The sequence below is a fragment of the Schistocerca cancellata genome, chromosome 4 (assembly GCF_023864275.1).
Source record: "Schistocerca cancellata isolate TAMUIC-IGC-003103 chromosome 4, iqSchCanc2.1, whole genome shotgun sequence".
Classification (NCBI taxonomy): domain Eukaryota; kingdom Metazoa; phylum Arthropoda; class Insecta; order Orthoptera; family Acrididae; genus Schistocerca; species Schistocerca cancellata.
The window spans coordinates 545596270-545617609 of NC_064629.1; the positions used below are offsets into that span (position 1 = coordinate 545596270).

At 39.2% G+C, this 21340-nt stretch overlaps 1 protein-coding gene across 6 annotated transcripts in view; it reads left to right on the forward strand.

Moving 5' to 3' along the window:
- LOC126183318 (uncharacterized) overlaps window positions 1–20075 on the forward strand; it is a 71713-nt gene extending 51638 nt beyond the window's left edge. For 4 of the 6 annotated variants that reach the window (XM_049925169.1, XM_049925171.1, XM_049925173.1 and 1 more), the window contains 2 exons: window positions 4925–5122; window positions 19404–19540. In XM_049925169.1, the coding sequence (XP_049781126.1) occupies window positions 4925–5115 (191 nt within the window). In that variant the 3' untranslated portion in view covers window positions 5116–5122; window positions 19404–19540. Of the gene's footprint in view, window positions 1–4924; window positions 5132–19403 lie in introns of all 6 variants that reach the window. The other 2 variants (XM_049925170.1, XM_049925172.1) reach the window with 2 other exon arrangements.
- The last annotated feature ends 1265 nt before the right edge of the window (window positions 20076–21340 follow it).

A 21340-nucleotide genomic window follows, 5' to 3' on the forward strand; every position in this document is an offset into this window, starting at 1 on the left:
TGTCAATAGTTCCATCACTATTTTTGCTAAAGGCTGTCCAGCACCAGAATGTATCTCCAATGAGGAAATCTATCCCATACCCAAATCGCACAGCATCTGAATGAGTATGCCATATTTTGTAATTTTTGACGGAATGTGAACTTTAAAATTTAACAGTCCATGCCATGGTATCATTCCTTCATGAGTTGAGATGTTTTGACTTGGATTAAATGTTTCTATAAACTTTTTGGAAAAATAATCAATTACTAATTACACTTTGAAAAGCTGATTGGCATTATCCGGTTTATTGTTGTTGTCGGAAAAATGTAAAAATGATAATATTTGTCTGAATCAGTTGCGGGACATCGTTTTGTGAAATATCGGTGTATCTATCAACAGATTCATTGACAAATATTCATCGAGCCTTGCATTTTTTACAATTCCCATAAGGATAGCAAGCCAAAACCATTTTCTATGTTTGGGTCCTGTAAAGTTGACAAATTGGGCATTTTATGTACCCAGTTCCCTTCTGTTGCAATTTTGACTGTAGTACTTGTTGATTTCATTGCTAATATATTCAAATAGATTGTTCCCAGTATATAATTCTACAATATCCTTGACACTCTGTGTATCTTTGGGAAATAAGATTGGACCCGAAGATCTTCCAATATTACTGGTCCTCGGTAAATCGAAGTCTGACCACTGTGCACTGTCTTCGTCTGATTCATCCAAATCAGTTGGCAACCGTAGATATCGCCGAATTCTTCTTGGACATATTCCACTATCTTCCAATGATTCTGCTCCACTTTTTTTTTTTTTTTCCCCCAGTCGACCAAGTTGTCCGGAATGTCAGACAAGACATCTGTGCATCCATCATAAATAATCTTATCGTCTCTTTAACCTGCCATGATGAAAGGGCACAAGTACTTGTAAAAATGAGAAACTTGTTGATGTGTGTAAGTTATTGTTACCTAAACAAAACGCCAACAGAATGCAAAAGATACTGAAGTGCTATCGCCTGCCACTGTGTGAGACTATGCTCATGACACCACTGTGGTGTTGGTGGCCACTGAGTGATACTATGCACACGACACCACCATGGTGTTGCTGGCCATTGACCGCTATTTTGCGGACGGCACCACTGTGTCGTTGCTGGATGGCATAGCGTTAAAATGCTTTTTTTTTTGTATCGTGAAGTAATGAAACATAAGCTGTCATTATTTTATAAAGGTACCACCTGTAACGTAGCAAGCATTGGCAATTTATTTCTCATGGTACTCATTTATTACAGTCGCGCAGTTTGACTCAGTGAATAAGATTATAATAAACATTTTGGTTTTTGTTTCCTCTGTCCTTGATTATGTGATATTCCAGGATAGGTATATTGTTATTTATTATTGGGCATCTTCGAAGTTATATCTTTGTATTATACTTGTTATAGTCTGATTGGCTAGTCTAAAAGAAATTTAATGACATAACCAGATCATGCCAGGACCCCCAGCTTTGCAGTAGGCTGTTTGTGGTGTAAAAGTATCTCACTGCTAGGTACCTGCGTCAAAGTGGCAGGCATAGTTGTCCACAGTTGTTGCAGTCCTCATAGGTCATTCATTGTACAGTCTGAAGAACAATCTCCATATATTTATGTTCTTTAAACTACATCCAAATACTGAAGATTATTTATGGAAAGCAAATGTGTTATGACATTAGTTAGTTAATACTATGCTGGAAAATCCTGAATGGAATACAAAGAATATAAATATAGTGAGCAGTTATCTTCATTAATGTGTCTTTCACCCATGTGTAATTTTCAATGGTGGTAAGTGTCAGTGTAATACAAAGAGTGGACCTAATTACAAGGCAACTTATGAATATGTACAGATGCACAGTTACTCAAGGGCTGGTTGACAAGGATTTATTTGTTGCCACAGTACTGTTCTTTGTAAATTCATAGTTATAAACTAACTATCTGATGATCTCAAAATTGTTACTAGCCATGTGTACTGTATCAATAGCTCCCCCCCCCCCCCCCAAATCCCCCCACTTCCCCCCTACCCTCCCCCAACTCTCTCTCTCTCTCTCTCTCTCTCTCTCTCTCTCTCTCTCTCTCTCTCTCTCTCCACATACACACTGGCAACAAGAAATCAAGAGATAGAGAAATCATTAAATCATTTCAGTTATGATAAACCCATACACACACATCCCTTTCATCATTATAGTCACGATCCATTATAACAATTTTCTGGATTTTCCATAGAACTTATTTCAGTACTATGTGAAACCACAGAGAACCTAATTTTTAATGTAGAAATAAGGAACCCTCTCGGTACTGAATAGTTTTGAAATCACATTTACAGAGGTTCATTTTTTACTATTTTACTACTTTTTATTCATTCATCTTTTCTATACCTCTGCTAATATTGGTTTAAACATTTACATCATTTTAAAAATTATAACCAAATAATGAGAGGAATTTAGCATTGAACACACTTCTAATCTGAAATTTTTCCCCAAGTTTGTTGGTGTGTTTGTTTGTTTGGCCTTAAGAAAAGTCCATCACAGCAAGTTCAACATCCTCCATTCCTTCCAGTTTTCTGTCGCCCTTTTTGCTACTGTATACAATGCATTTATCTAGATGTGGCCCCCTGTCCTAGCCAATTTTTTTCCGTCCTCTTTATTGTTTCGAATATTTGTCTTTTCGCATTTCCCTTTCGAACATTTCCTAATTCCCAATATAGTCTGTCCATTTCACACCTTCCGTTATTCTCCAAATATATATTTCAAAAACTTCTAACCATTTCACCTTCCTCTGTTGCAGTGTTCGTGTTTTGGCACCATACTGCCATTCTGGGCAACCAACATTCCATGCAGACATCTCGCTAATATTTTGTATTTGTTCATTTTACTGGCCATAGAAAATGTTCCCCTCTGTGCCATAACATTATGTTTCCAATAGTTATTCTTGTGTTTATTTCTTGATTACATGTTGTGTTACTGGTTGTTATGGATTCTAAGTACCTGAAGTTATCAGCTTGTTCCACTAACTCTCCTTAAATTTTCACTTTCATCTTTCTCGATTGCCTTGTAAAAATGATCCCCTTAATCATTTTCACATTTATTGAATATTGTATAAAGAAAGATTATTTCTTTTCATATATGCTTCCTGTAAATGCAGTTCATAATGAAGAGAGACCTCTGACCAATTGTGTAGTCACTTACCTGATTAGACGAGTTATGTAGTCACTTACCTTATTAATACAAGAAAAGCTGTTTAAATCGTGAAGATGAAAACAAACCTTAACAGTTTGCCAGACACACTTCAGTCACAAGTTTGCTTACTGAATCAGTAAAGGCTTTTTAAAAAAATACATTGCCTTAAAAAAAATAATGTTGGTGGAAAAATGTCACTTCCATACACTCTTATCTTCTGTAGTTCTTATTGTGCACTGTTACTGTTTTGCTAGGGGATGTGGCTGATAATGATGTACTTAATGCGTCCTCTTTTAAGAGACTGCATGTTTTTCGTCAGAAGTAGTATCACAATATGTTGAAATCTTTTAACTTAAGGTGAGAGTTTCAGTGAATTGAGTGTGATGTGTCATGAATGTTTAGTGCTGTACTTCACCAAAGTAAAACTTTTTGATCATAAACCTTTGGACTATGGTAAAAGTCAGTCTTGTTGTAGTATCTTGTGCAGATTTAAGACAGCCCCTGTGAAATTTGGAATGAAAGGGGACAGTTAGCGCTAGTTTGCAGCATAGTGTCTGGCATGCTCAGATAACCCAAGTGGAATTGTGCTGCTGACTACAGGCAGGTGAGCTCTGACATGGTAATGCTTGTCATTACTTCAACAGCAGGACTGTTTCTTTTAAAATGTCTTTCCTCTGCTCTCAGCTTTCTCTTTGTAGGCAGATGGTGCCATTAATGTAAGTGCACATTTTTGGATGTTGTTTGTTGTTGTATTTGTTGTTGTTGTTGTTTCTGTTGTTTTGGAATGTCAGATGCTTTTTGATTTTCAGTTTATTAGTAATGCTTTCCTGTTGATTGTTACCTGATGATAAGAAACTGAAAAATTCCAACTCTTCAAAAATTATTCTTGAGAGGTTTGAGTGGTCCTTTTACACTGAACAAGTAACTTCGTATGTTTCTATGCAAGTTGACAGTGAGAAAGTGTAAATCATAAAGCACTATTAAATTACAAGGAGACAGAATGGTGAGCCAGTACTGACTTTGAGGAGATGAAATTTCAGATACTTCCAATAGAAACACTTTAAAGTAGAAAATACTATTTCTGATTTTTGAAACTTCTCTGTCCATGCCTCAGGGAGGAAAGAGGGGTTGTTTAGGGAAGGCTGGCAAGGAGAAGCAGTGCACTGGGACCACAGAATGGAGGAAACCCACTTTTGTCACAATGAGGGGTCTCTGGACAGTATTTGAAATTTTGTCCAGTGAAAGCAAGTTCTGGCCACCTGTTTTGTCTTCTCGTCATTTGATAGCTTTCTCAATTGTATTTTCCTTTTGATAAAAGTTATATGATAGAACAGTAATTCATATTCAATTAGCCAATCTCATCATCAATTACTATAAAATTTGTCTGGTGTTTAAAAAGAAATATTAGTACTGAGGGGTGTGAGTTGGCTGCATTTTATGTTAGAAAACTTCAGAGTTGCAAAAAAGCAGCTACTCAATGAGGAAAGCTTATCTGCCAACCTTTACAAAACCATTTGCTTAACAGTGCAGTGTACTGAATCATATTTTGTGTAATTGTAACTCTGTGGAGAGAGATTGCCTTTGTTTGGCAGTGTGTTCTGTGGAAATTTTCAGTTGCTTTCATATATAGATAGTGTTTGCACTGTGTGTTTAAACAAAACTTATCACGTGTGACTGAAGTGCATGTCATTTGTTGCTTGTGCTTTTGTGTTATGTAATGTCGTTGTGATTAATGTAGAACAAGGACACCGAGATCCCAACAACCCTTCTGCGCCCCATCCCGGTGAGAAGCTGTTTAAGGATGAAGAACTTGTCAACCTCATAGATCCTATTCTCGGCATGGATGACCTAAACAATGATGGATTCATTGACTACCCAGAGTTTGTGCAGGCACAGCAGAAGTCCGCATCAGGAACTGGTCGTCATTAGGTCACAGGTAGTGGTTGTAAGAACTGTTTCTGATTCTTTTCCCCTCACATTATTAGTATGAATTGTGTAAGTGCTATGGTAATTGTTTTTGTATTTTACTTGCTTTCATTTGTTACCTCATGTTACCAGGTACTGGTTTGATTGTTATATATTGTGATGTGCTGTTGGCAAAAATATAAGATTTTAATTTTGTTTTATGAAGGTTGAAAGGACTATTTATGCACATATTTCTTAATTAATCTGCTTTGATACATATAGACTTCGATTCAGTCACTCCAATATTTGAATGAGCTTCCTGTTCCACCTCTGGAACAGTTATTATTACATGCGAATTATATTGCTGTTGTGGGGTACTGTACCTTAAATTTGTTTATAGGCAGTTTCTAGAATAAACTCTGCCCTCTCGCACCGAAGTTGTAAACTGCGTTAGTGGAATTTAATGTCATTAGTGTGCTACTTTTATAAGATTATCCAATTCCATAGTCACTGTAGTCTCACTCTACGAAAACCATAGATTTTTCACTGTGCATACTGTTTTTATAAACTAGCTTAAAGCAACACAGGAACCTGAATGGTAGTTTCTCTCTAGAGGCCAGTGTGTGTTTGCAATAATACACACATCAAAAATAGTTTTGCATCACCCCGTTCCCAGAACTCCTGAAGATAGATGTTGACTGTGGATATTGTATTACAGACACAGTCCCTTTGACTGTTCAGAAATGTCACTAAACTCGCCCAAAGATGTAAACAACCATGCATCAGCAGTGCCTATTACAACGATGCCTAGACAGTCAATACTGCAGTTCAATCATGTCTGCATTGTTACTTGTACCAGGAAGGGCTCTCAACGAGGGAAGTGCATCTCTGAGTGAACCAGGGCTTGGAGGAACCCTGACAGTAATGCCACCATGTTGAATAATGCTTTTTGTGCAACCACAGGACATCATGTTACAACTCAAACTGTGCACAATAGGCTGCATGATGTGCAACTTCACTCCCGATGTCCATGGCGAGGTCCATCTTTGCAACCATGACACCTTGCACCGTGGTAAAGGAGGGCCCAGTAACATGCTGAATGGAGCACTCAGGATTGGCATCACATTCTCTTCGATGTGTATCGCATATGCCTTTAACCAGACAATCATCGGAAACGTGTTTGAAGGCAACCCGGTCAGGCTGAATGCCTTAGAAACACTGTCCATCGAGTGCAGCAAGGTGGAGGTTCCCTGCTGTTTTGGGGTGGCATTATGTGGGGCCAACGTACGCCACTGGTGATTATGGAAGGCGCCGTAATGCATCACGATACGTGAATGCCATCCTCCGACTGTTAGTGCAACCATATCGGCAGCATATTGGTGAGGCATTCGTCTTCATGGATGACAATTTCCGCCCCCCTCGTGCACATTTTGTGAATGACTTCCTTTAGAATAATGACATCGCTTGACTAGAGTGGCCAGCATGTTCTCCAGACATGAACCCTATTGAACATGCCTGGGATAGATGAAAAGGACTGGTTATGGACAATGTGACCCACCAACCACTCTGAGGGATCTACACTGAATCACCATTGAGGAGTGGGACAATCTGGACCAACAGTGCCTTGATGAACTTGTAGATGGTATGGCACGACAAATACAGGCATGCATCAGTGCAGAGGATGTTCTACTGGGTATTAGAGGTACTGGTGTGTACAGCAATCCGGACCACCATCTCTGAAGGTCTCACTGTATGGTGGTACAACATGCAATGTGTGTTTTTCATGAGCAATAAAAAGGGCGGAAATGACGTTTATGTTGATCTCTATTCCAATTTTCTGTACAGGTTCTAAAACTCTTGGAACCGAGGTGATGAAAAACATTTTTGATGTGTGTACGTGATATACAAGCATTCATGAAAGTGAAAGATTAATAATGTCTATGGTAATGTCATTTTTGTGGATTGTTCAAAAATCTCATGCCCAGTGATAGCATTTATACTATAGATGTTAATTACAGTTACCTGCCCGCATCTCATGGTCGTGCGGTAGCGTTCTCGCTTCCCACGCCCGGGTTCCCGGGTTCGATTCCCAGCGGGGTCAGGGATTTTCTCTGCCTCGTGATGGCTGGATGTTGTGTGCTGTCCTTAGGTTAGTTAGGTTTAAGTAGTTCTAAGTTCTAGGGGACTGATGACCATAGATGTTAAGTCCCATAGTGCTCAGAACCATTTGAACAGTTACCTGAAATACAGCAAATAAGGCCATTTTTATTTCACTAATTTACAATTTTATTCCTTTATGAGAAAAAAATTGCTGCTTTGTCATCCTACTTTGATATAAAATTTTCTTTGATATCTAAATTTATATACACAGTTTACAGAATTGTCCACATCTGGTATGATTATAAACCTATTCCAAATACATTGTGTGGTGAGATCTTCTTGCATTGTAGATACACATACTTGATTTGCACTTTTTTAGATTACATTCTCTGGAATGTAAAGTATTAGTAATAAATGGAACAGTTAAGTTTCATTCTACATCCAGAAGTCCATTTAATTCTCGCTCTTTCAGTTGGTCCTAGCACAGTACTGTATGGGGTGACTGTCTCCATTTCAAATTTGTTTTGAGGAACACTACAAAGTAATTCACATTATTGCTATTACTTTTAAAAGTTTCTCAATTTGTCACAAATTTGATAAATGTTAAGATTTTTGTTTCCATTCTTAGAACTGTTTGTATTATTTCACTACACATGGGCTGTGGGCAAAACATAAGTACTCAGATGTGAAAGAGTAAAGGTAATATTTTGTACATTTGCACACTACAAAACTTTAAGTACAGTTATTATGTGAGGTGTGTGTAATTAATGTCTAATTTTTTGAGAGAAGAGAAGGATCTAGTTAAAGTTATTATTTTTGACTATTTTGTAGGAGTAAATAGTGTTACAAGGTATTGAAAGAAATACAGATGACCAAAAATGTGAAAGAAAGAAAAGAAGCTATCCCTGTATTGCCTTAGAGAATTTGAAGTCGGTATATGGTGGTACACAGCATACATTATTTAAGTGAGAATAAAATGCTTGTTTATCAGTGCTAGATTAGATTTCTCACTTTCACTTTTCCTGTGTCAAATAATTTCATTATGTGTAGTGTAGTGTCTGCAGGTCTTTTTAATCATACCGTACAGTGTGATCTTCAAAACTGCAAAGCACAATTAAAAGCAGATTCGTTTGTAAACTGAGGTATATACCAGTTTTTAAGTGGTATTATAAGAATATTTGGAGCTAGAGTAGTCCTAGTAACCAATCGTGAGACCTACCAAGATACCCAAACAGAACAAATATTTAATACACTTTGAATGTTCTAAAGAAACATGTTGTGTGCCTGGAGTATGCAAAGCATCAGTCATCCTTTACATTAATAGTATGTTATCTGCTGCATCTTGCACTGCATGCAACTGCTTTTGTATGCTTACAGTGTTTGAAAATCCAGGCATATGGTAGTGTGTTTCTGTTATTTTCTATGTTTATGAGCTTATATATTGGAATGAATCTTTTTAAAGGTGTGGTGCAGTTTAATTTGTAGCAGTGAATTGTGCCTCAGTTTAATGGTGAGCAGTGTTGCATTTTTGTTCATCATATTAATTTTACTGTATATACAATAGATCACTATGAATAGTGTCTTTACAAGACATTATTTGAAGGTTATATATATATATATATATATATATATATATATATATATATATATATATATATATGTGTGTGTGTGTGTGTGTGTGTGTGTGTGTGTGTGTGTGTGTGTGTGTGTGAGAGAGAGAGAGAGAGAGAGAGAGAGAGAGAGAGAGAGAGAGAGAGAGAGAGTGAGAGAGAGAGTGTGTCTATTATTTATCTTCCATTCATAAAATTATAATTTGTAGCAACTGTTGTCAATACAGTGAAAGTGTTGTATACATAATGATCTAACTAAAAAATGCTTTTCACAGCAACAAAGAAGAATGGTGTATTCCCAATTGTTTATTATCTTCACATGAATTTGAAAGCTGCTGAATGTGCTTGTGAAACTGTAAATTGGACTTGACCATAATGGGACAATTAAAGTATTTATAGTCATAAAATGGTTTTATTCTGCACAAAATGAACAAAGAAAAAAATTATATATTGCTCATACACCTCAACGCTGTAATCAAGATTTTCCATACAGCTCTGCCAGCAACGTGAAAGATCTACATGAACATAAACTGTTTGTGGAAAAAATAATCCTTCATTGTACCTTCCATTTGTAAACAAATGAGCAATGAGAGTGATAAAGTCATGGCACATGTGCTTAACATACCCAGTGATACATGCAAATGCAGTACCATTTTCCTGTAATGCTGACAGTATATAAGCTAATCTTCTGATAGTGCCTATTGCAACACATATGATAGTGCCCTAAATAATGTTGTGCGATGGGGTATTAATTCATTTTCTCTTACAGGTTCAGAACAGCCACCAATATGCGTTGCAATCTAAATAATTTTTGCATAAACAAAAGGGGATCATTGCTTTCAGCTGCAACGGGACATTAAGCAAAAATGTGTGGATTGGCCATGAGGCATACAGAGATAGTCTGTGCAGTTGCGATACACTGCGTCCCGGATGGCGCAATGGTTACCTCACCTGCCTAGTTAGCAGGAGATCCTGGGTTTGAATTGCAGTCTGGTACACATTTTCACTCGTCGCCAGTGATTATGGTTATGTCCCGTTGCAGCTGAAAGCAGTGATCCCACTTCTGTTTACATTTAGTGTTTAAAAGCTGCGGGATCAGCATGGTGTCTGCTCTTTTGAAGAAACAAACACCACGCATTCATATAATATGAGGGGTGTTTGAAAAGTCCGTGCAAAGTCCAAGAGATGGCACCACCGACATGTATAGAGGTCATGTTTAGTTAGTAGCATCTTTGGAAAGAATGCACACCAAGTTTCAGCCATATTGGTCTATTTCTTTGTGTGTGGGATTCGTGTTGTGACTCAAGGAAGTCGAGTGACTGTCAAAAAATGGTTGAAAAAGAATTTCGTGTGGTGATTAAACATTTCTTTATGAAAGGCAAAACACCTCAGGAGACTAAAGAGAAGCTTGATGAACATTATGGTGACTCTGCACCTTCGATTAGAACAGTTTATAAGTGGTTTCAAAATTTTTGGAGTGGCCATATGGGAACAAGTGATGCTGAACTTTCTGGGTGCCCTGTGGAGGTTACGACTCCAGAAATCATTGATAAAATCCATGATATGGTGATGGATGACAGAGAAGTTAAGGTACGTGTGATTGCTAGTGCTGTGGGCATCTCACGATTGCTCACACTTGACCAATAACAGAATCGTGTGAAGCGTTGCAAGGATGTTTGCAGCTGTTCAGGAAGAATCCGCAGGACTTTAAGTGTCGTTTCGTAACTGTGGATGAAACATGGATACATTACTATACTCCTGAGACCAAACAACAATCTTAACAATGGGTTACCAAGGGAGAATCTGCACCAAAGAAGGCGAATACCATTCCTACAGCCAGAAATATTATGGCGACTGTCTTTTGGGATTCGCAAAGAATAATCCTCATCGACTATGTGGAAATGGGTAAACTATTACAGGTGCATATTATTCATGGTTATTGGACCGTTTGAAAACTGAGCTGCAAGAAAAATGACAGCAATTTGACCGCAAAAAAGTCATTTTCCATCACGACAATGCATCAGCACACACCTCAGCAGTTGTGGTCGCAAAGTTAATGGAAATAGGATTCCATCTCATTTCACATCCCTCCTATTCTCCAGACTTGGCTCCCTCAGACTACTATTTGTTCCCCAATTTGAAGGACTACTATTTGTTCCCCAATTTGAAGGAATGGCTGACGGAACAAAGATTTTATTCAAACGAGGAGGTGATTGCAGCAACTAATAGCTATTTGCAGACTTGGACAATTCCTATTATTCAGAAGGGATCAACAAATTAGAACAGCGTTAGACAAAGTGTGTAAGTCTAAAAGGAGACTATGTCGAAAAAATAAAAAAGGCTTACCCCAAACACGTAAGTAGTTTTTATTTTTGAATGGACTTTTCAAATCCCCTTGTAATGTTTGTTGTCTTTTCTTGCGTATGTCTAATGACAAGTGTTGTGCACAGGTTTTACAGAAGCCCTGGTAATACGAAGTGAATCCAGAAAGTGAGTTCAGTTTGGTAATAAAAACAAAATGAATACAGATACAGAAAAACTATAAACTGAAAAAAAAAAAATACAAATTTGCAACACTCGTTCTACATGTCTGTCACCATTTTGTAGGCACAAGTTCTTGTATGCTTTACTCATAAACATAATTACCTGTCTTGTCAACCATCCAGTGACATGTTCTTTGAGGTTATCATCGTTGCTGATTTACTGACCACCAACGAACACTTTCAGGGGCAAAAAGGGATTGAAGTCACTAGTTACAAGGTTAGGGCTGCATGGAGGTTGGTCAGACTGGTTCCAACCAAAGTCTTGTAAGAGTTTTCATGTCTTGTTTGCTGTTGAGGTAGGATTTTGTCATAAATCAAAACAACATTGTTTGTGAGCTTTCTGTAGCACGTATTCTGTAGTGTTGGACACAGTTTCAGAAGCATCTCACAGTAAACATATGCTATGATTGTTTCACCAGAAAAAATGCCCTGTCTCTATCCCAAAAGACTATCCAAATGACTTTTCGAGGTGTCAAGATTTGCTTGGCTTTAGTCTTTACTGGTGATGCAGTGTGCCTCCGTTCGACTGATTGTCGTTTCATTTGAGGGGTTTCATAAGTGACACCAGTCTCATCCTCAGTCACTATCTTGCTTTTTTTGTAACATGTGAAAGTCAAGAATCCTGCTCAGACACTATGTCCTTAAGTTGCTCTGTAGAGTTTGTGGCACCCAGTGAGCATGCAATTTTGAAAAATTCAGTTTTTCAAAAACAATTTTGTGAAGGAGTGATTTTTTAAATTTGTGGAAAGTTCTGAGGAAAATCAGATTCTGTAAACTTACAGTTTTCCTTGTGTTCTTAAACTCCACAAAGCAATTCTTCGTTAACAAACATGGGTGCCCACATCATTCATCATCACACTCTTGGTTACATCCTTCATTGAACTGTCAGATCCATATCCTCACCATTGAATTTCTCATTGCATTTTATCTATAAATCATGAAAATCTGTTGACAAAGATTGACTAATTTATTGTTCTTCACATTCAGAAAATGAATTAGATGTAATCTCACAAGCTGCATGATTTGCAACAACTTAACTATTATAAACAAGCACATACAGCTTAAACAACACACTCAGAACTCAAAATGGTGTCATCTTTCTTCATCTTGACTCGAAGCGACTGCTGCACATGCACCGAACTGGGATTATAGCACTGCTGCGGAAAGAAATGCAAACAGAAATTACTTTCTGGACATACAGCCTATGTTCTTTTGTATTGGGTGACACTAGGAAATTTGTACAGGCACAACCAAGGAAATTTTAAATCTTAACTTGTACTGATGTTGCTACTGCTGTTGTCTTGGCTTTTACATTGGTACTTTACCAAATTATTATACGGTGTGAAGCACTCAATGAAACTAATTGTTAATATGTTTCACACTCCGTGAACTAAGCAGTTGTGCTGCCATCTCTACCACAAAAGAGGTCCTTACATTTCCATATTTTGTTTTTCACTCAACTTCTTGTCTGTGCTCTTGGGGACACCACCTTTTCGTAGGCATCTTTAGTGCTGGGGCAGTGGAGTGAGGGGGAGGGGGGGGGGGGTGTAGTGGAGTAGGTTGTGTGCCTCAATGATTCTGAGGGCAATACTGGCAGTAGCATAGCTACTGGCAGGGAACCCAAGCCAGACAGGCCTCAGCAGAGGGGCCTGACGAAGAGTGTCCCACAACGTAGGAAAGGGGGGGCTGCGTTTTTTCCCAGGGGGCTCCACTAGTGATGGTTGTGTATGTCCAGTGCTGCCAGGCCTCTTCTACCATAAACTGTAGGTATACTTCAAGCACCATTGTTAGGTGTTGCCAGCAGAATGTGCATTTCTCAGCGAGCAACCTCTGGAGCACCTGTGATCCCCCAGTTGTGTAAGGCTCGCTCAAGCATGAGAGGCTCTTTCTTGGTCCACTTTCATTTCCCTAGAAGCTTGGAGAGTGACTTCAATTCACATCTACTCCTGATGGGACAGGTGTCCTGTCAGGTAGTACCTATACCCACCCAACAAAGGGAGCCCAATTGGTCAGTCTGCTGCAGAAGTTGTCTTAGAATTACAGTAACAGCGCACTATCTGCCATAATACTTTCATTGTAATCAAGAGAGCAGAGATAACCTTTGAGAAGGTATCCCCTGTCTATGTTCACAAGGCATTGGAGGTTCTTAAAAATGTTAAACAGCTGCAGTGGAAGTTCTAACTCCAGTTAAGATCACAATATTTTCTTTATATCTTCCTCCTCATGATCCAGTGAGTGAAGATGCACTGACAGATCCCTTCTGGGCACTTCCATACCCATTCCTGCTGGTGGGTGACCTCAGTGGACAAAATGTGCTTTAAGGCTTGGCTATCACTTGCTGAAGAGGTCAAATTATCAAGCACCTCATCCATTCAGAGAATATCTGCCTTTTGAACTCTGGTCAGATGACACACTTTCAAACAGCTATAGGGTCATCATCAGCTATTGACCTTTGTACTTGCTTCCCAGCTGTAGCAGACTCATTTCAGTGGGAAGTGGGCACAGGTTTGCATTCCAAGTGCCAATTCCTGGTGTGGATTACTCTGCTGACTCAGACAGTGGTCAACAGGAGACTACAAAGATAAGATGGTTCAAAAGATAAATTGGTTGTGATATGGTCAGCAGGTCATCTGTGAACAACAGGATTGTGTTCAGGAGTTGTGGACCATATCACTGTGATCCAACAGGCTGCCACAGATTCCATTCTCCAGTCTATCGGCCATCTAAAATCCTCAGATGACTGCCTATCTCTTGTTGAAATGACAGATGTCGCTCAGCAGCCAGAGCCATGCGCGTAGCTTTGTGAAAATTCAAACACCATCCAACTACAGAAAACCTTGTGCTTTTAGGTCTGTGAGAGCATAACCGAGCTGAGTGATAAAAGAATGGAAGAGGAACTCCTGGAAGGAATTTGTGACTTCCATTAGTTTATCCACTTGGTGGACACACCTAAAGACATGGCTCAGGTGTAAGCTAAACACTTTTTTACCATCACTGCATCTTGCAAACAAAGTGTTGCATTTCAGGTGTTCCGTAGGACTGTGGAGATGAGGAGGCTATGCACCTTTTGTAATGAGGTAGTCTATAGTCTTTAATTGTGCCCTGCTCTGTCATCTGTGTCCTGGAGCCAAAGGCTAGCTCCTATCTTATTTCAGTGAGATCTGGTTTGATGGGCAGTACTCCACGACTTGGAAGGAGGCTATGTTAATTCTGTTATGGAAACCAGGCAAGGATTGTACCAACCCTGATAGGTACCGGAGTGTAGCCTTTACCAGTTGTATTAATGACATTAGAGCACATGGTCAGTGTTGCCTCGTGTGGTTCCTCGACTCCAGAGGTCACCTGTGCCGCTTCCAGTGTGGTTTCTCGACTCCAGAGGTCACCTGTGCCGCTTCCAGTGTGGTTTCAGGTCCTTGAGAACATAAATCTACTGGAGACAGTGGTACAAGATTCCTTCTTATGCCAGAACCATCCACTTTATGCATTTTTTGACCTTGTAATAGTGTAAGATACCACTTGGAGGAACAACATAATTTGCAATTTCATGAGTGGGGCCTACGTGGACATCTACTACTTCTTGTCCGATCCTTCCTCAAGGACCGGTGCTTTCATTATCACATTGGTGATGCATTATCTCAGTACTGTGTTCATCAGAATGGGATCCCGAAAGGCAGTGGCACCCTGTTTGCAATCACTATCAATGGTGTGTCCTCCACAGTCAGGAGCACTGTTAATCGCTCTTCGTTTGTGAATGACTTTACAATCTTCTGCTCTTCCTCTGATCTTCAAATGAAATGAGTAATTACAGCTGACTGTCAGGAGGTTGGAAGCTTGGACCAATAAAACTGGTTTTAGGTTCTTACTAGAGACAGCTATGTATGTCAATTTTAACCATGCTTGTCAAAGTTCTAACCAGCCATAGTTCACAGTGGGGGACAATATTTTACATTTTGGGCCTACTATTTGAATTGAAATTAAGCTGACTCCCACACTTGAAAGACCTATGAACAGAGGGCTTCAAAGCATTGAATATTTTGAATTGCCTCAGTGGAAAGGTGTAGGGAGCTGACAGGTTCTGTCTCTTGCAGTTCTGTAGGGCATTTTTCAGATGACAGTTGGATTATGGCAGCATGGTTTTTATGGATCAGCCTATATTTCCTACCTCAAGATCTTAGATGATGGCTACCATGAGGGCATTTGGATATTAACTGGAGCCTTTTGGACCTGGCCAGTTTGGTCTGTGTACAGAGGCTGGGTGAACCACCACTCAAGATTCAGCTCCACCTCCTCCTGGCTTGATAAGCCCTGAAAATATCAGCCTCAGTCATTGGTATTTAGTGTGGTGATTTACCTCAACTTTGAGCGGCTGTTCAGGAATTGGCCCCATGCGACCAAGTCATTCGAGATACATGCTACTGTCTCAAGGCTCTGAACATATAACACCTCTGAATGCACAGGCAGGGATGGAACAAATTTCCACCTTGGCATCATCAGAGGCCTAAAATGATTTTAAATTTGACTCAGTACATGTAAACTTGTACTCCAGATTATGTTTTACAACTCTTGTTTTCTCACCTTTTAAGTGCATACCACACATTTATTGGTGTTTATATGGATAGATCCCAGCAAGAGCATGCCCTTGGTTGTTCAGCTGTTTTCCATGATAGCGTTTTCAAAATGCACCTCGGGGAACAATTTACAAATTTTGATGCAGAGTTATGTGGCATTATGATGCCTCGAGTGGATTCATAGGCATCACAGTACTAGGTTTCTCATCTGTTCTGACTTTCTCAATGCACTACAAGCAGTCAGCCAAATGTATCTGGTAAGCCAGTTCATTCAGCTCACCCATTACTCCTTACAGCAGCTCCAAAACTGTGGCAAGGAGGTGGTTTTGTGCTGGGTACTTGGATGTATAGAGATAAAAGGAAATGACAAACTAGCCAAAGAAGCATGTCAGTATGGTGTTGTACATCATTGTGCCGTTCCCTAGCATGACACGTTCTTGATGTCTAACAGACGAATTGTGTGTCAGTGGGAAACCAAATGATTGGAGGTGGCAGAAAACAAACTGCAGTCACTCAAATTGAGCACATGAACTTGGCGGACTTCATGCCAGACTCACTGATGGAAGTGTTGGTCACCAGACTGCGCATAGAGTGTAGCCTTTAACACAGTTTCCTATTTTGGCAGGAGGATCCACCACTCTGTGGAGTTTCAGCTCAGTATAGTTTGGCAACATGTTTCTTAGATACTGACATCAGGGCAGCACTTCGTTTGGCTGGAGACGTGCCCACCATCCTCGCTGACACTGACACCAGTGTTGCATGGGTTCTGACATTTTGTGAACTGTCAGGCCTCACCCACAGAGTGCTGGGCAAGGGACACTGACTTTAATGTATAATAAAGTACTCCACATGTGGGGACAGCCACAAGAAATTTCCAAAAACAAAGAACTTCTACCTAGAGATACATATTGTGCCTGAAGAAGTAATTACTGTGAACTACAAAAGCACCTGCTGTTAGCAGGTATGTGTAGTAAGTTCCGATTGTGTTAGAAAATTGCAGGTACTCTCTGAAAATGTGTAGTCAGATGCCTGTGGAGCGATAACATGTGTAGGTAGTGAACACTGTAGAGCTACTTCTGTAGCTCAAAGATTAATGATCTGGGCCCTAAGCAATGTATTGTCCCTCAAATGAACACTTAAATCTGTTGCGTGGCAGCAGTTTATCAAGTCAGTGTTGCCAAAGGCTTCTGCTAACTATACAGAACAGTGCATTTTTCCATGGAGCACTGTAATATTTCCTATGACCTCTTTCAGTATTCTACGATCTTTAGAGCATGCATCAGAGACAGCACTTTTTTTTTTCATCCAATATTTCAGGTGATAACATTCTTTGAAGTGAGTCAGAATTAAAACTGCTCTACACAGTACCGTGGAGTCAATGCGTGCACATGAGAGATAAGACTGTCACCAAGAAGAATGTCAGGCTCAGATAAAACTTCATACTTCTAAAAATAAAACATAGCATGCATCATCTCAGAAAATCCACAGTGCTTCCTATGACCTTTCACTTGGTCTTGTACAGACATGTTAGCATTGATATGACCACGAACAAGTGACACTCATTGTTGACCACCACAGAATGCTACTAAGTGTCACAGTGGATGCTGACTCTACACTACGCAAGTCTCTGTTGTGTGTATGTATGAAGATAGTAACTGTTCTCGAAAGAACAGATACCATTGATGACCGTGCAGCTTCTCTAGAATAAATGATTATTAACTGAAACCCTCAGCTGCCAACAGATGTTGTTGATATACCTTGATGGGGACAGCTGAAAATGTGTGCCCCAACCAGGACTCGAACCCGGGATCTCCTGCGTACATGACAGATGCTCTATACATCTGAGCCACTGAGGGGACAGATGAACAGCGCAACTGCAGGGACTTATCCCTTGCACGCTTCCCGTGAGACAGGAGATCCTGGGTTTGAGTCCCGGTCAGGGCACACATTTTCAGCTGTCTCCATTGAGGTATATCAACAACACCTGTCGGCAGCTGAGGGTTTCAATTAATTATCATCTGTTGTCTGTGCTTCGGTGTCAGCAGTAAACAACAAGTGGGCAACTCAAGATCTCAACTCATCTGCCAGTAACTGGTTCCTGATGGTTTGCAGTGATACTCTGTCTGTAAATTGTGGCCATATTTCAGCTAAAGTCACCCATATATTTCTCAGAGCCTGTCAAACAATCCTACAATCTATTGTTGGTATGCTATTCTGGAAGGACCTGTGCCTAATCTTCTTGCCATGCTGTTGTCCTGAGTACATCTTGCCACCGCTCATTTGGCAGTCATTGTACTACACCCAAATGTCTTGTGTGAGCTGTCGGTATGATGTACCCATGCATCTCGTGTCAACGGTTCGATTGGTCTCGAAGTTCAAAAAACAGTAATAAGCAGCATGTACACATCATCTGGGCACACAGCATTGTGATCACCATCTCGAAAGTTCCAGTAACAATCATGTACTCCCACATTTCTTTGTCTGTAGGAATGACTTTCCTTCTGTACTGGAAACAAGCCGCATATTATTATCCCACAGACATGGAAATGCTGGAGTATCAGATAGGTATCATTTGGTCAAGGTGTTCATGGTGGCATTATCTTCCATTCTTCAGTGTAGATGTTGCTATACATTTGCAACTAATGGCTAGCATAATAAATTGCAGTTTGTGGATCACACTGTCTGTCAATGCAGTACTTCCTCTTTGATCACCAAGAGCGATGAAATCCCTGTAACATGTCTTCATTCAACACACATTCCCTTAGTCCATTATTTTCTACTCTGATTAGGAGACAGTAATTATGATAAATGGTCTACCCCCTTTATCATAACAGACAAGGAGAGCTATGTGGCAGAAATTCTGAAGTCTTGAGGTAATATAAGAATTGCTCTTTCGTTAGTCTGGAAGGGCTGAAGTATGTTTTCAGATTGGCTGATTGTTATGTCCTACTCACATTAACCACAAAATGGTACATATTTTGCTGTACTTGGTCAAGATTGAGTTGTAGCTCTCCCTGTAGCAGTTTGGCGAAGTGGTCAAACGTATGCCAGGTGTTAAACCGCAGCCATAAAATTTACTTTTCTAAAATTTATATTGTCACTTTAGTTACAGGTTTCAGCCTAGTGCCACAAACGGGGCTACTGGAAACAAAATATTTGACTACAAACATCGGCTACTACTACATGTCAGTCTCGAATAAAACAAACCACTGTCTATTGTTTGTGATGATATCTTCTGAAATGAGTCACAGTCTGTGTTCTCTGTGGTATTAATTATATGGGATAAGTAAGAGCTATTAAAAGTAATGCTGGTACAATCTGCTGGTGACATACTGTGAGCAGCTGTGACTGAGCAATTCTTCATGACATTTATACATGAAAATGCTGACTAAGGAAATAGTGAAAGTAATAAGATGATTTGTATTTTTTCCTGCAAGAGTATATGTGCATGATGTTTTGCTTCATTTGCTTTTCTCTCTCCAATGTTCCAGAATCTGGAGACCATCCAGGAGGCACAGTGCAGACTGATGAAGAACTAGCAAGCATTGTGGATCCTGTATTAGCAGAAGCTGACACGAATGGGGATGGTTATATTGATTATGCGGAATTCAAGAAACATGACAAGCAATAAGTGACAATTTCATTCAGACCAAAATAGTAACAATTGTCATTTATATTATGGTTGTGAAATTAGTTTAACAATGTCACTGAAAATGTTTGCACCTGGTTACCAATTCCATTTGGCCATAGAAATTATTGATACTGGTTTGTGTTTTGTGGTTGTTTTAAATGTAAATCATGAGCTCATCAATTTTAACATCATGGAGGAATTTTCAGAGAATTATTTTCATTTGTTAATATTGCCAATTTTTGGCTTTTCTGCATTTTGTCATTCTTTTAAAAAGTGTGATAAATTCTTTGCATTGTTAATTTTCTGATTTAATATGTAATGAAAACTTCATTACTTTTTGGTTTTATACTTTTGTTGATTTTGTTCATGTGTTGTTTTGAAGTAGTGCAATACATCCTATGTTTGTCTTTTTGAGAATGAGTGTGATTTTATCACCTTGGTGTTTTGAAAACTGTGGTAAATCGAGTGTATGTGTAGAATAACTGTTGAAGAAGAGAGGAAATTTGGAAATAAAATTTTTCTATTCATTCTACTGTGTTTTCAGATTGTACATAATTTGCAGTTCTGTCACTGCCCCCTTCCTCGTGTTATTCTTTACTCATGCTATATTTTTTCATTAGTCTCAATTTTGTTGTCTTGAATTCTTTTACAACTACCATTTATAAAAATTGCTATACCTTGAAAGGAGTATCAAGAAATAATGGAGGAATTCAAAGTGGAATATAACATACAGATGATTTGGGATGCTGGCCGAATGTACAAGACAAGGATTTTAATCCTTTGGGTGCCTGAAAATAATCAGTCATATAAATAATTTATGGAGTAAGAGTAACAAATCACCAAATAGTAGAGGCATTCATTCATCTTAAGGCACATATACAAGACCAAGAACTTTGATATATTTAAAGTATATCTTTTTTGAGTTATGGAGTGCACATCTGTCTGAGATCCCCATCCCCATGATCCCGGCACAATAGTCATACAGGTGCTGTGTGTGTGTGTGTGTGTGTGTGTGTGTGTGTGTGTGTGTGTTGGGGGGAGGCACGTATGTGTGCATTCGTGCGTGGGTGTGTGTGAGTGCACTTCTTACATGTAAAAGGACATTCTACAGACAAACAACATTTTTCAGACACACAAACAGATGTTTGGCCCGACTGAAGGTGGATTGTGGTATTGTTGTATTGGTAACAATACTGTGACCACATTGGTGTTATGGCAGTAAACTGTGATGTGAATTCAGATTTCAAATTACAATGGAGTGAACTGTTGTTTGTATGTCAATGGTGGTCATAGTAGTTCCTAAAAGTACTTAGAAAATAGGAACACTTCTATAGGCATGGTGTTGTCCTCCAGTAAAGTTCACTTCTGTCTGGTATGCACAGGAATGTGTATGTCTTTGCATTTAAGTGATGTATCAGCCTTTGGCCTTAAATGTGCACATGAACTTCAAGCATAATATGAATTGGCCATAAGCCATGTTTCTGACAAACCTCACTTGACTGTTGACTGTCGTAATCACTACATATTCCTTAGCAGATATTGTGATTTATACATGCACATAGTAGTGGTGGTTTCAGCATGCAAGTTACCTATGTGTGCATGGCACCTAATTGTAGGGACTAGTACACCGTACAGATCTAGGTTTTATAATAATAAGTAATTTCAGTCGTAATTCGATGATGACTCTTTGACAGGATAAAAATCAAAACATATGGAGTGATACTGTAGACACTATTTTTATTCAACATGTGTACACCTAACTTGAAAAGGACTAACATTTTGAACTATGGATGTTGT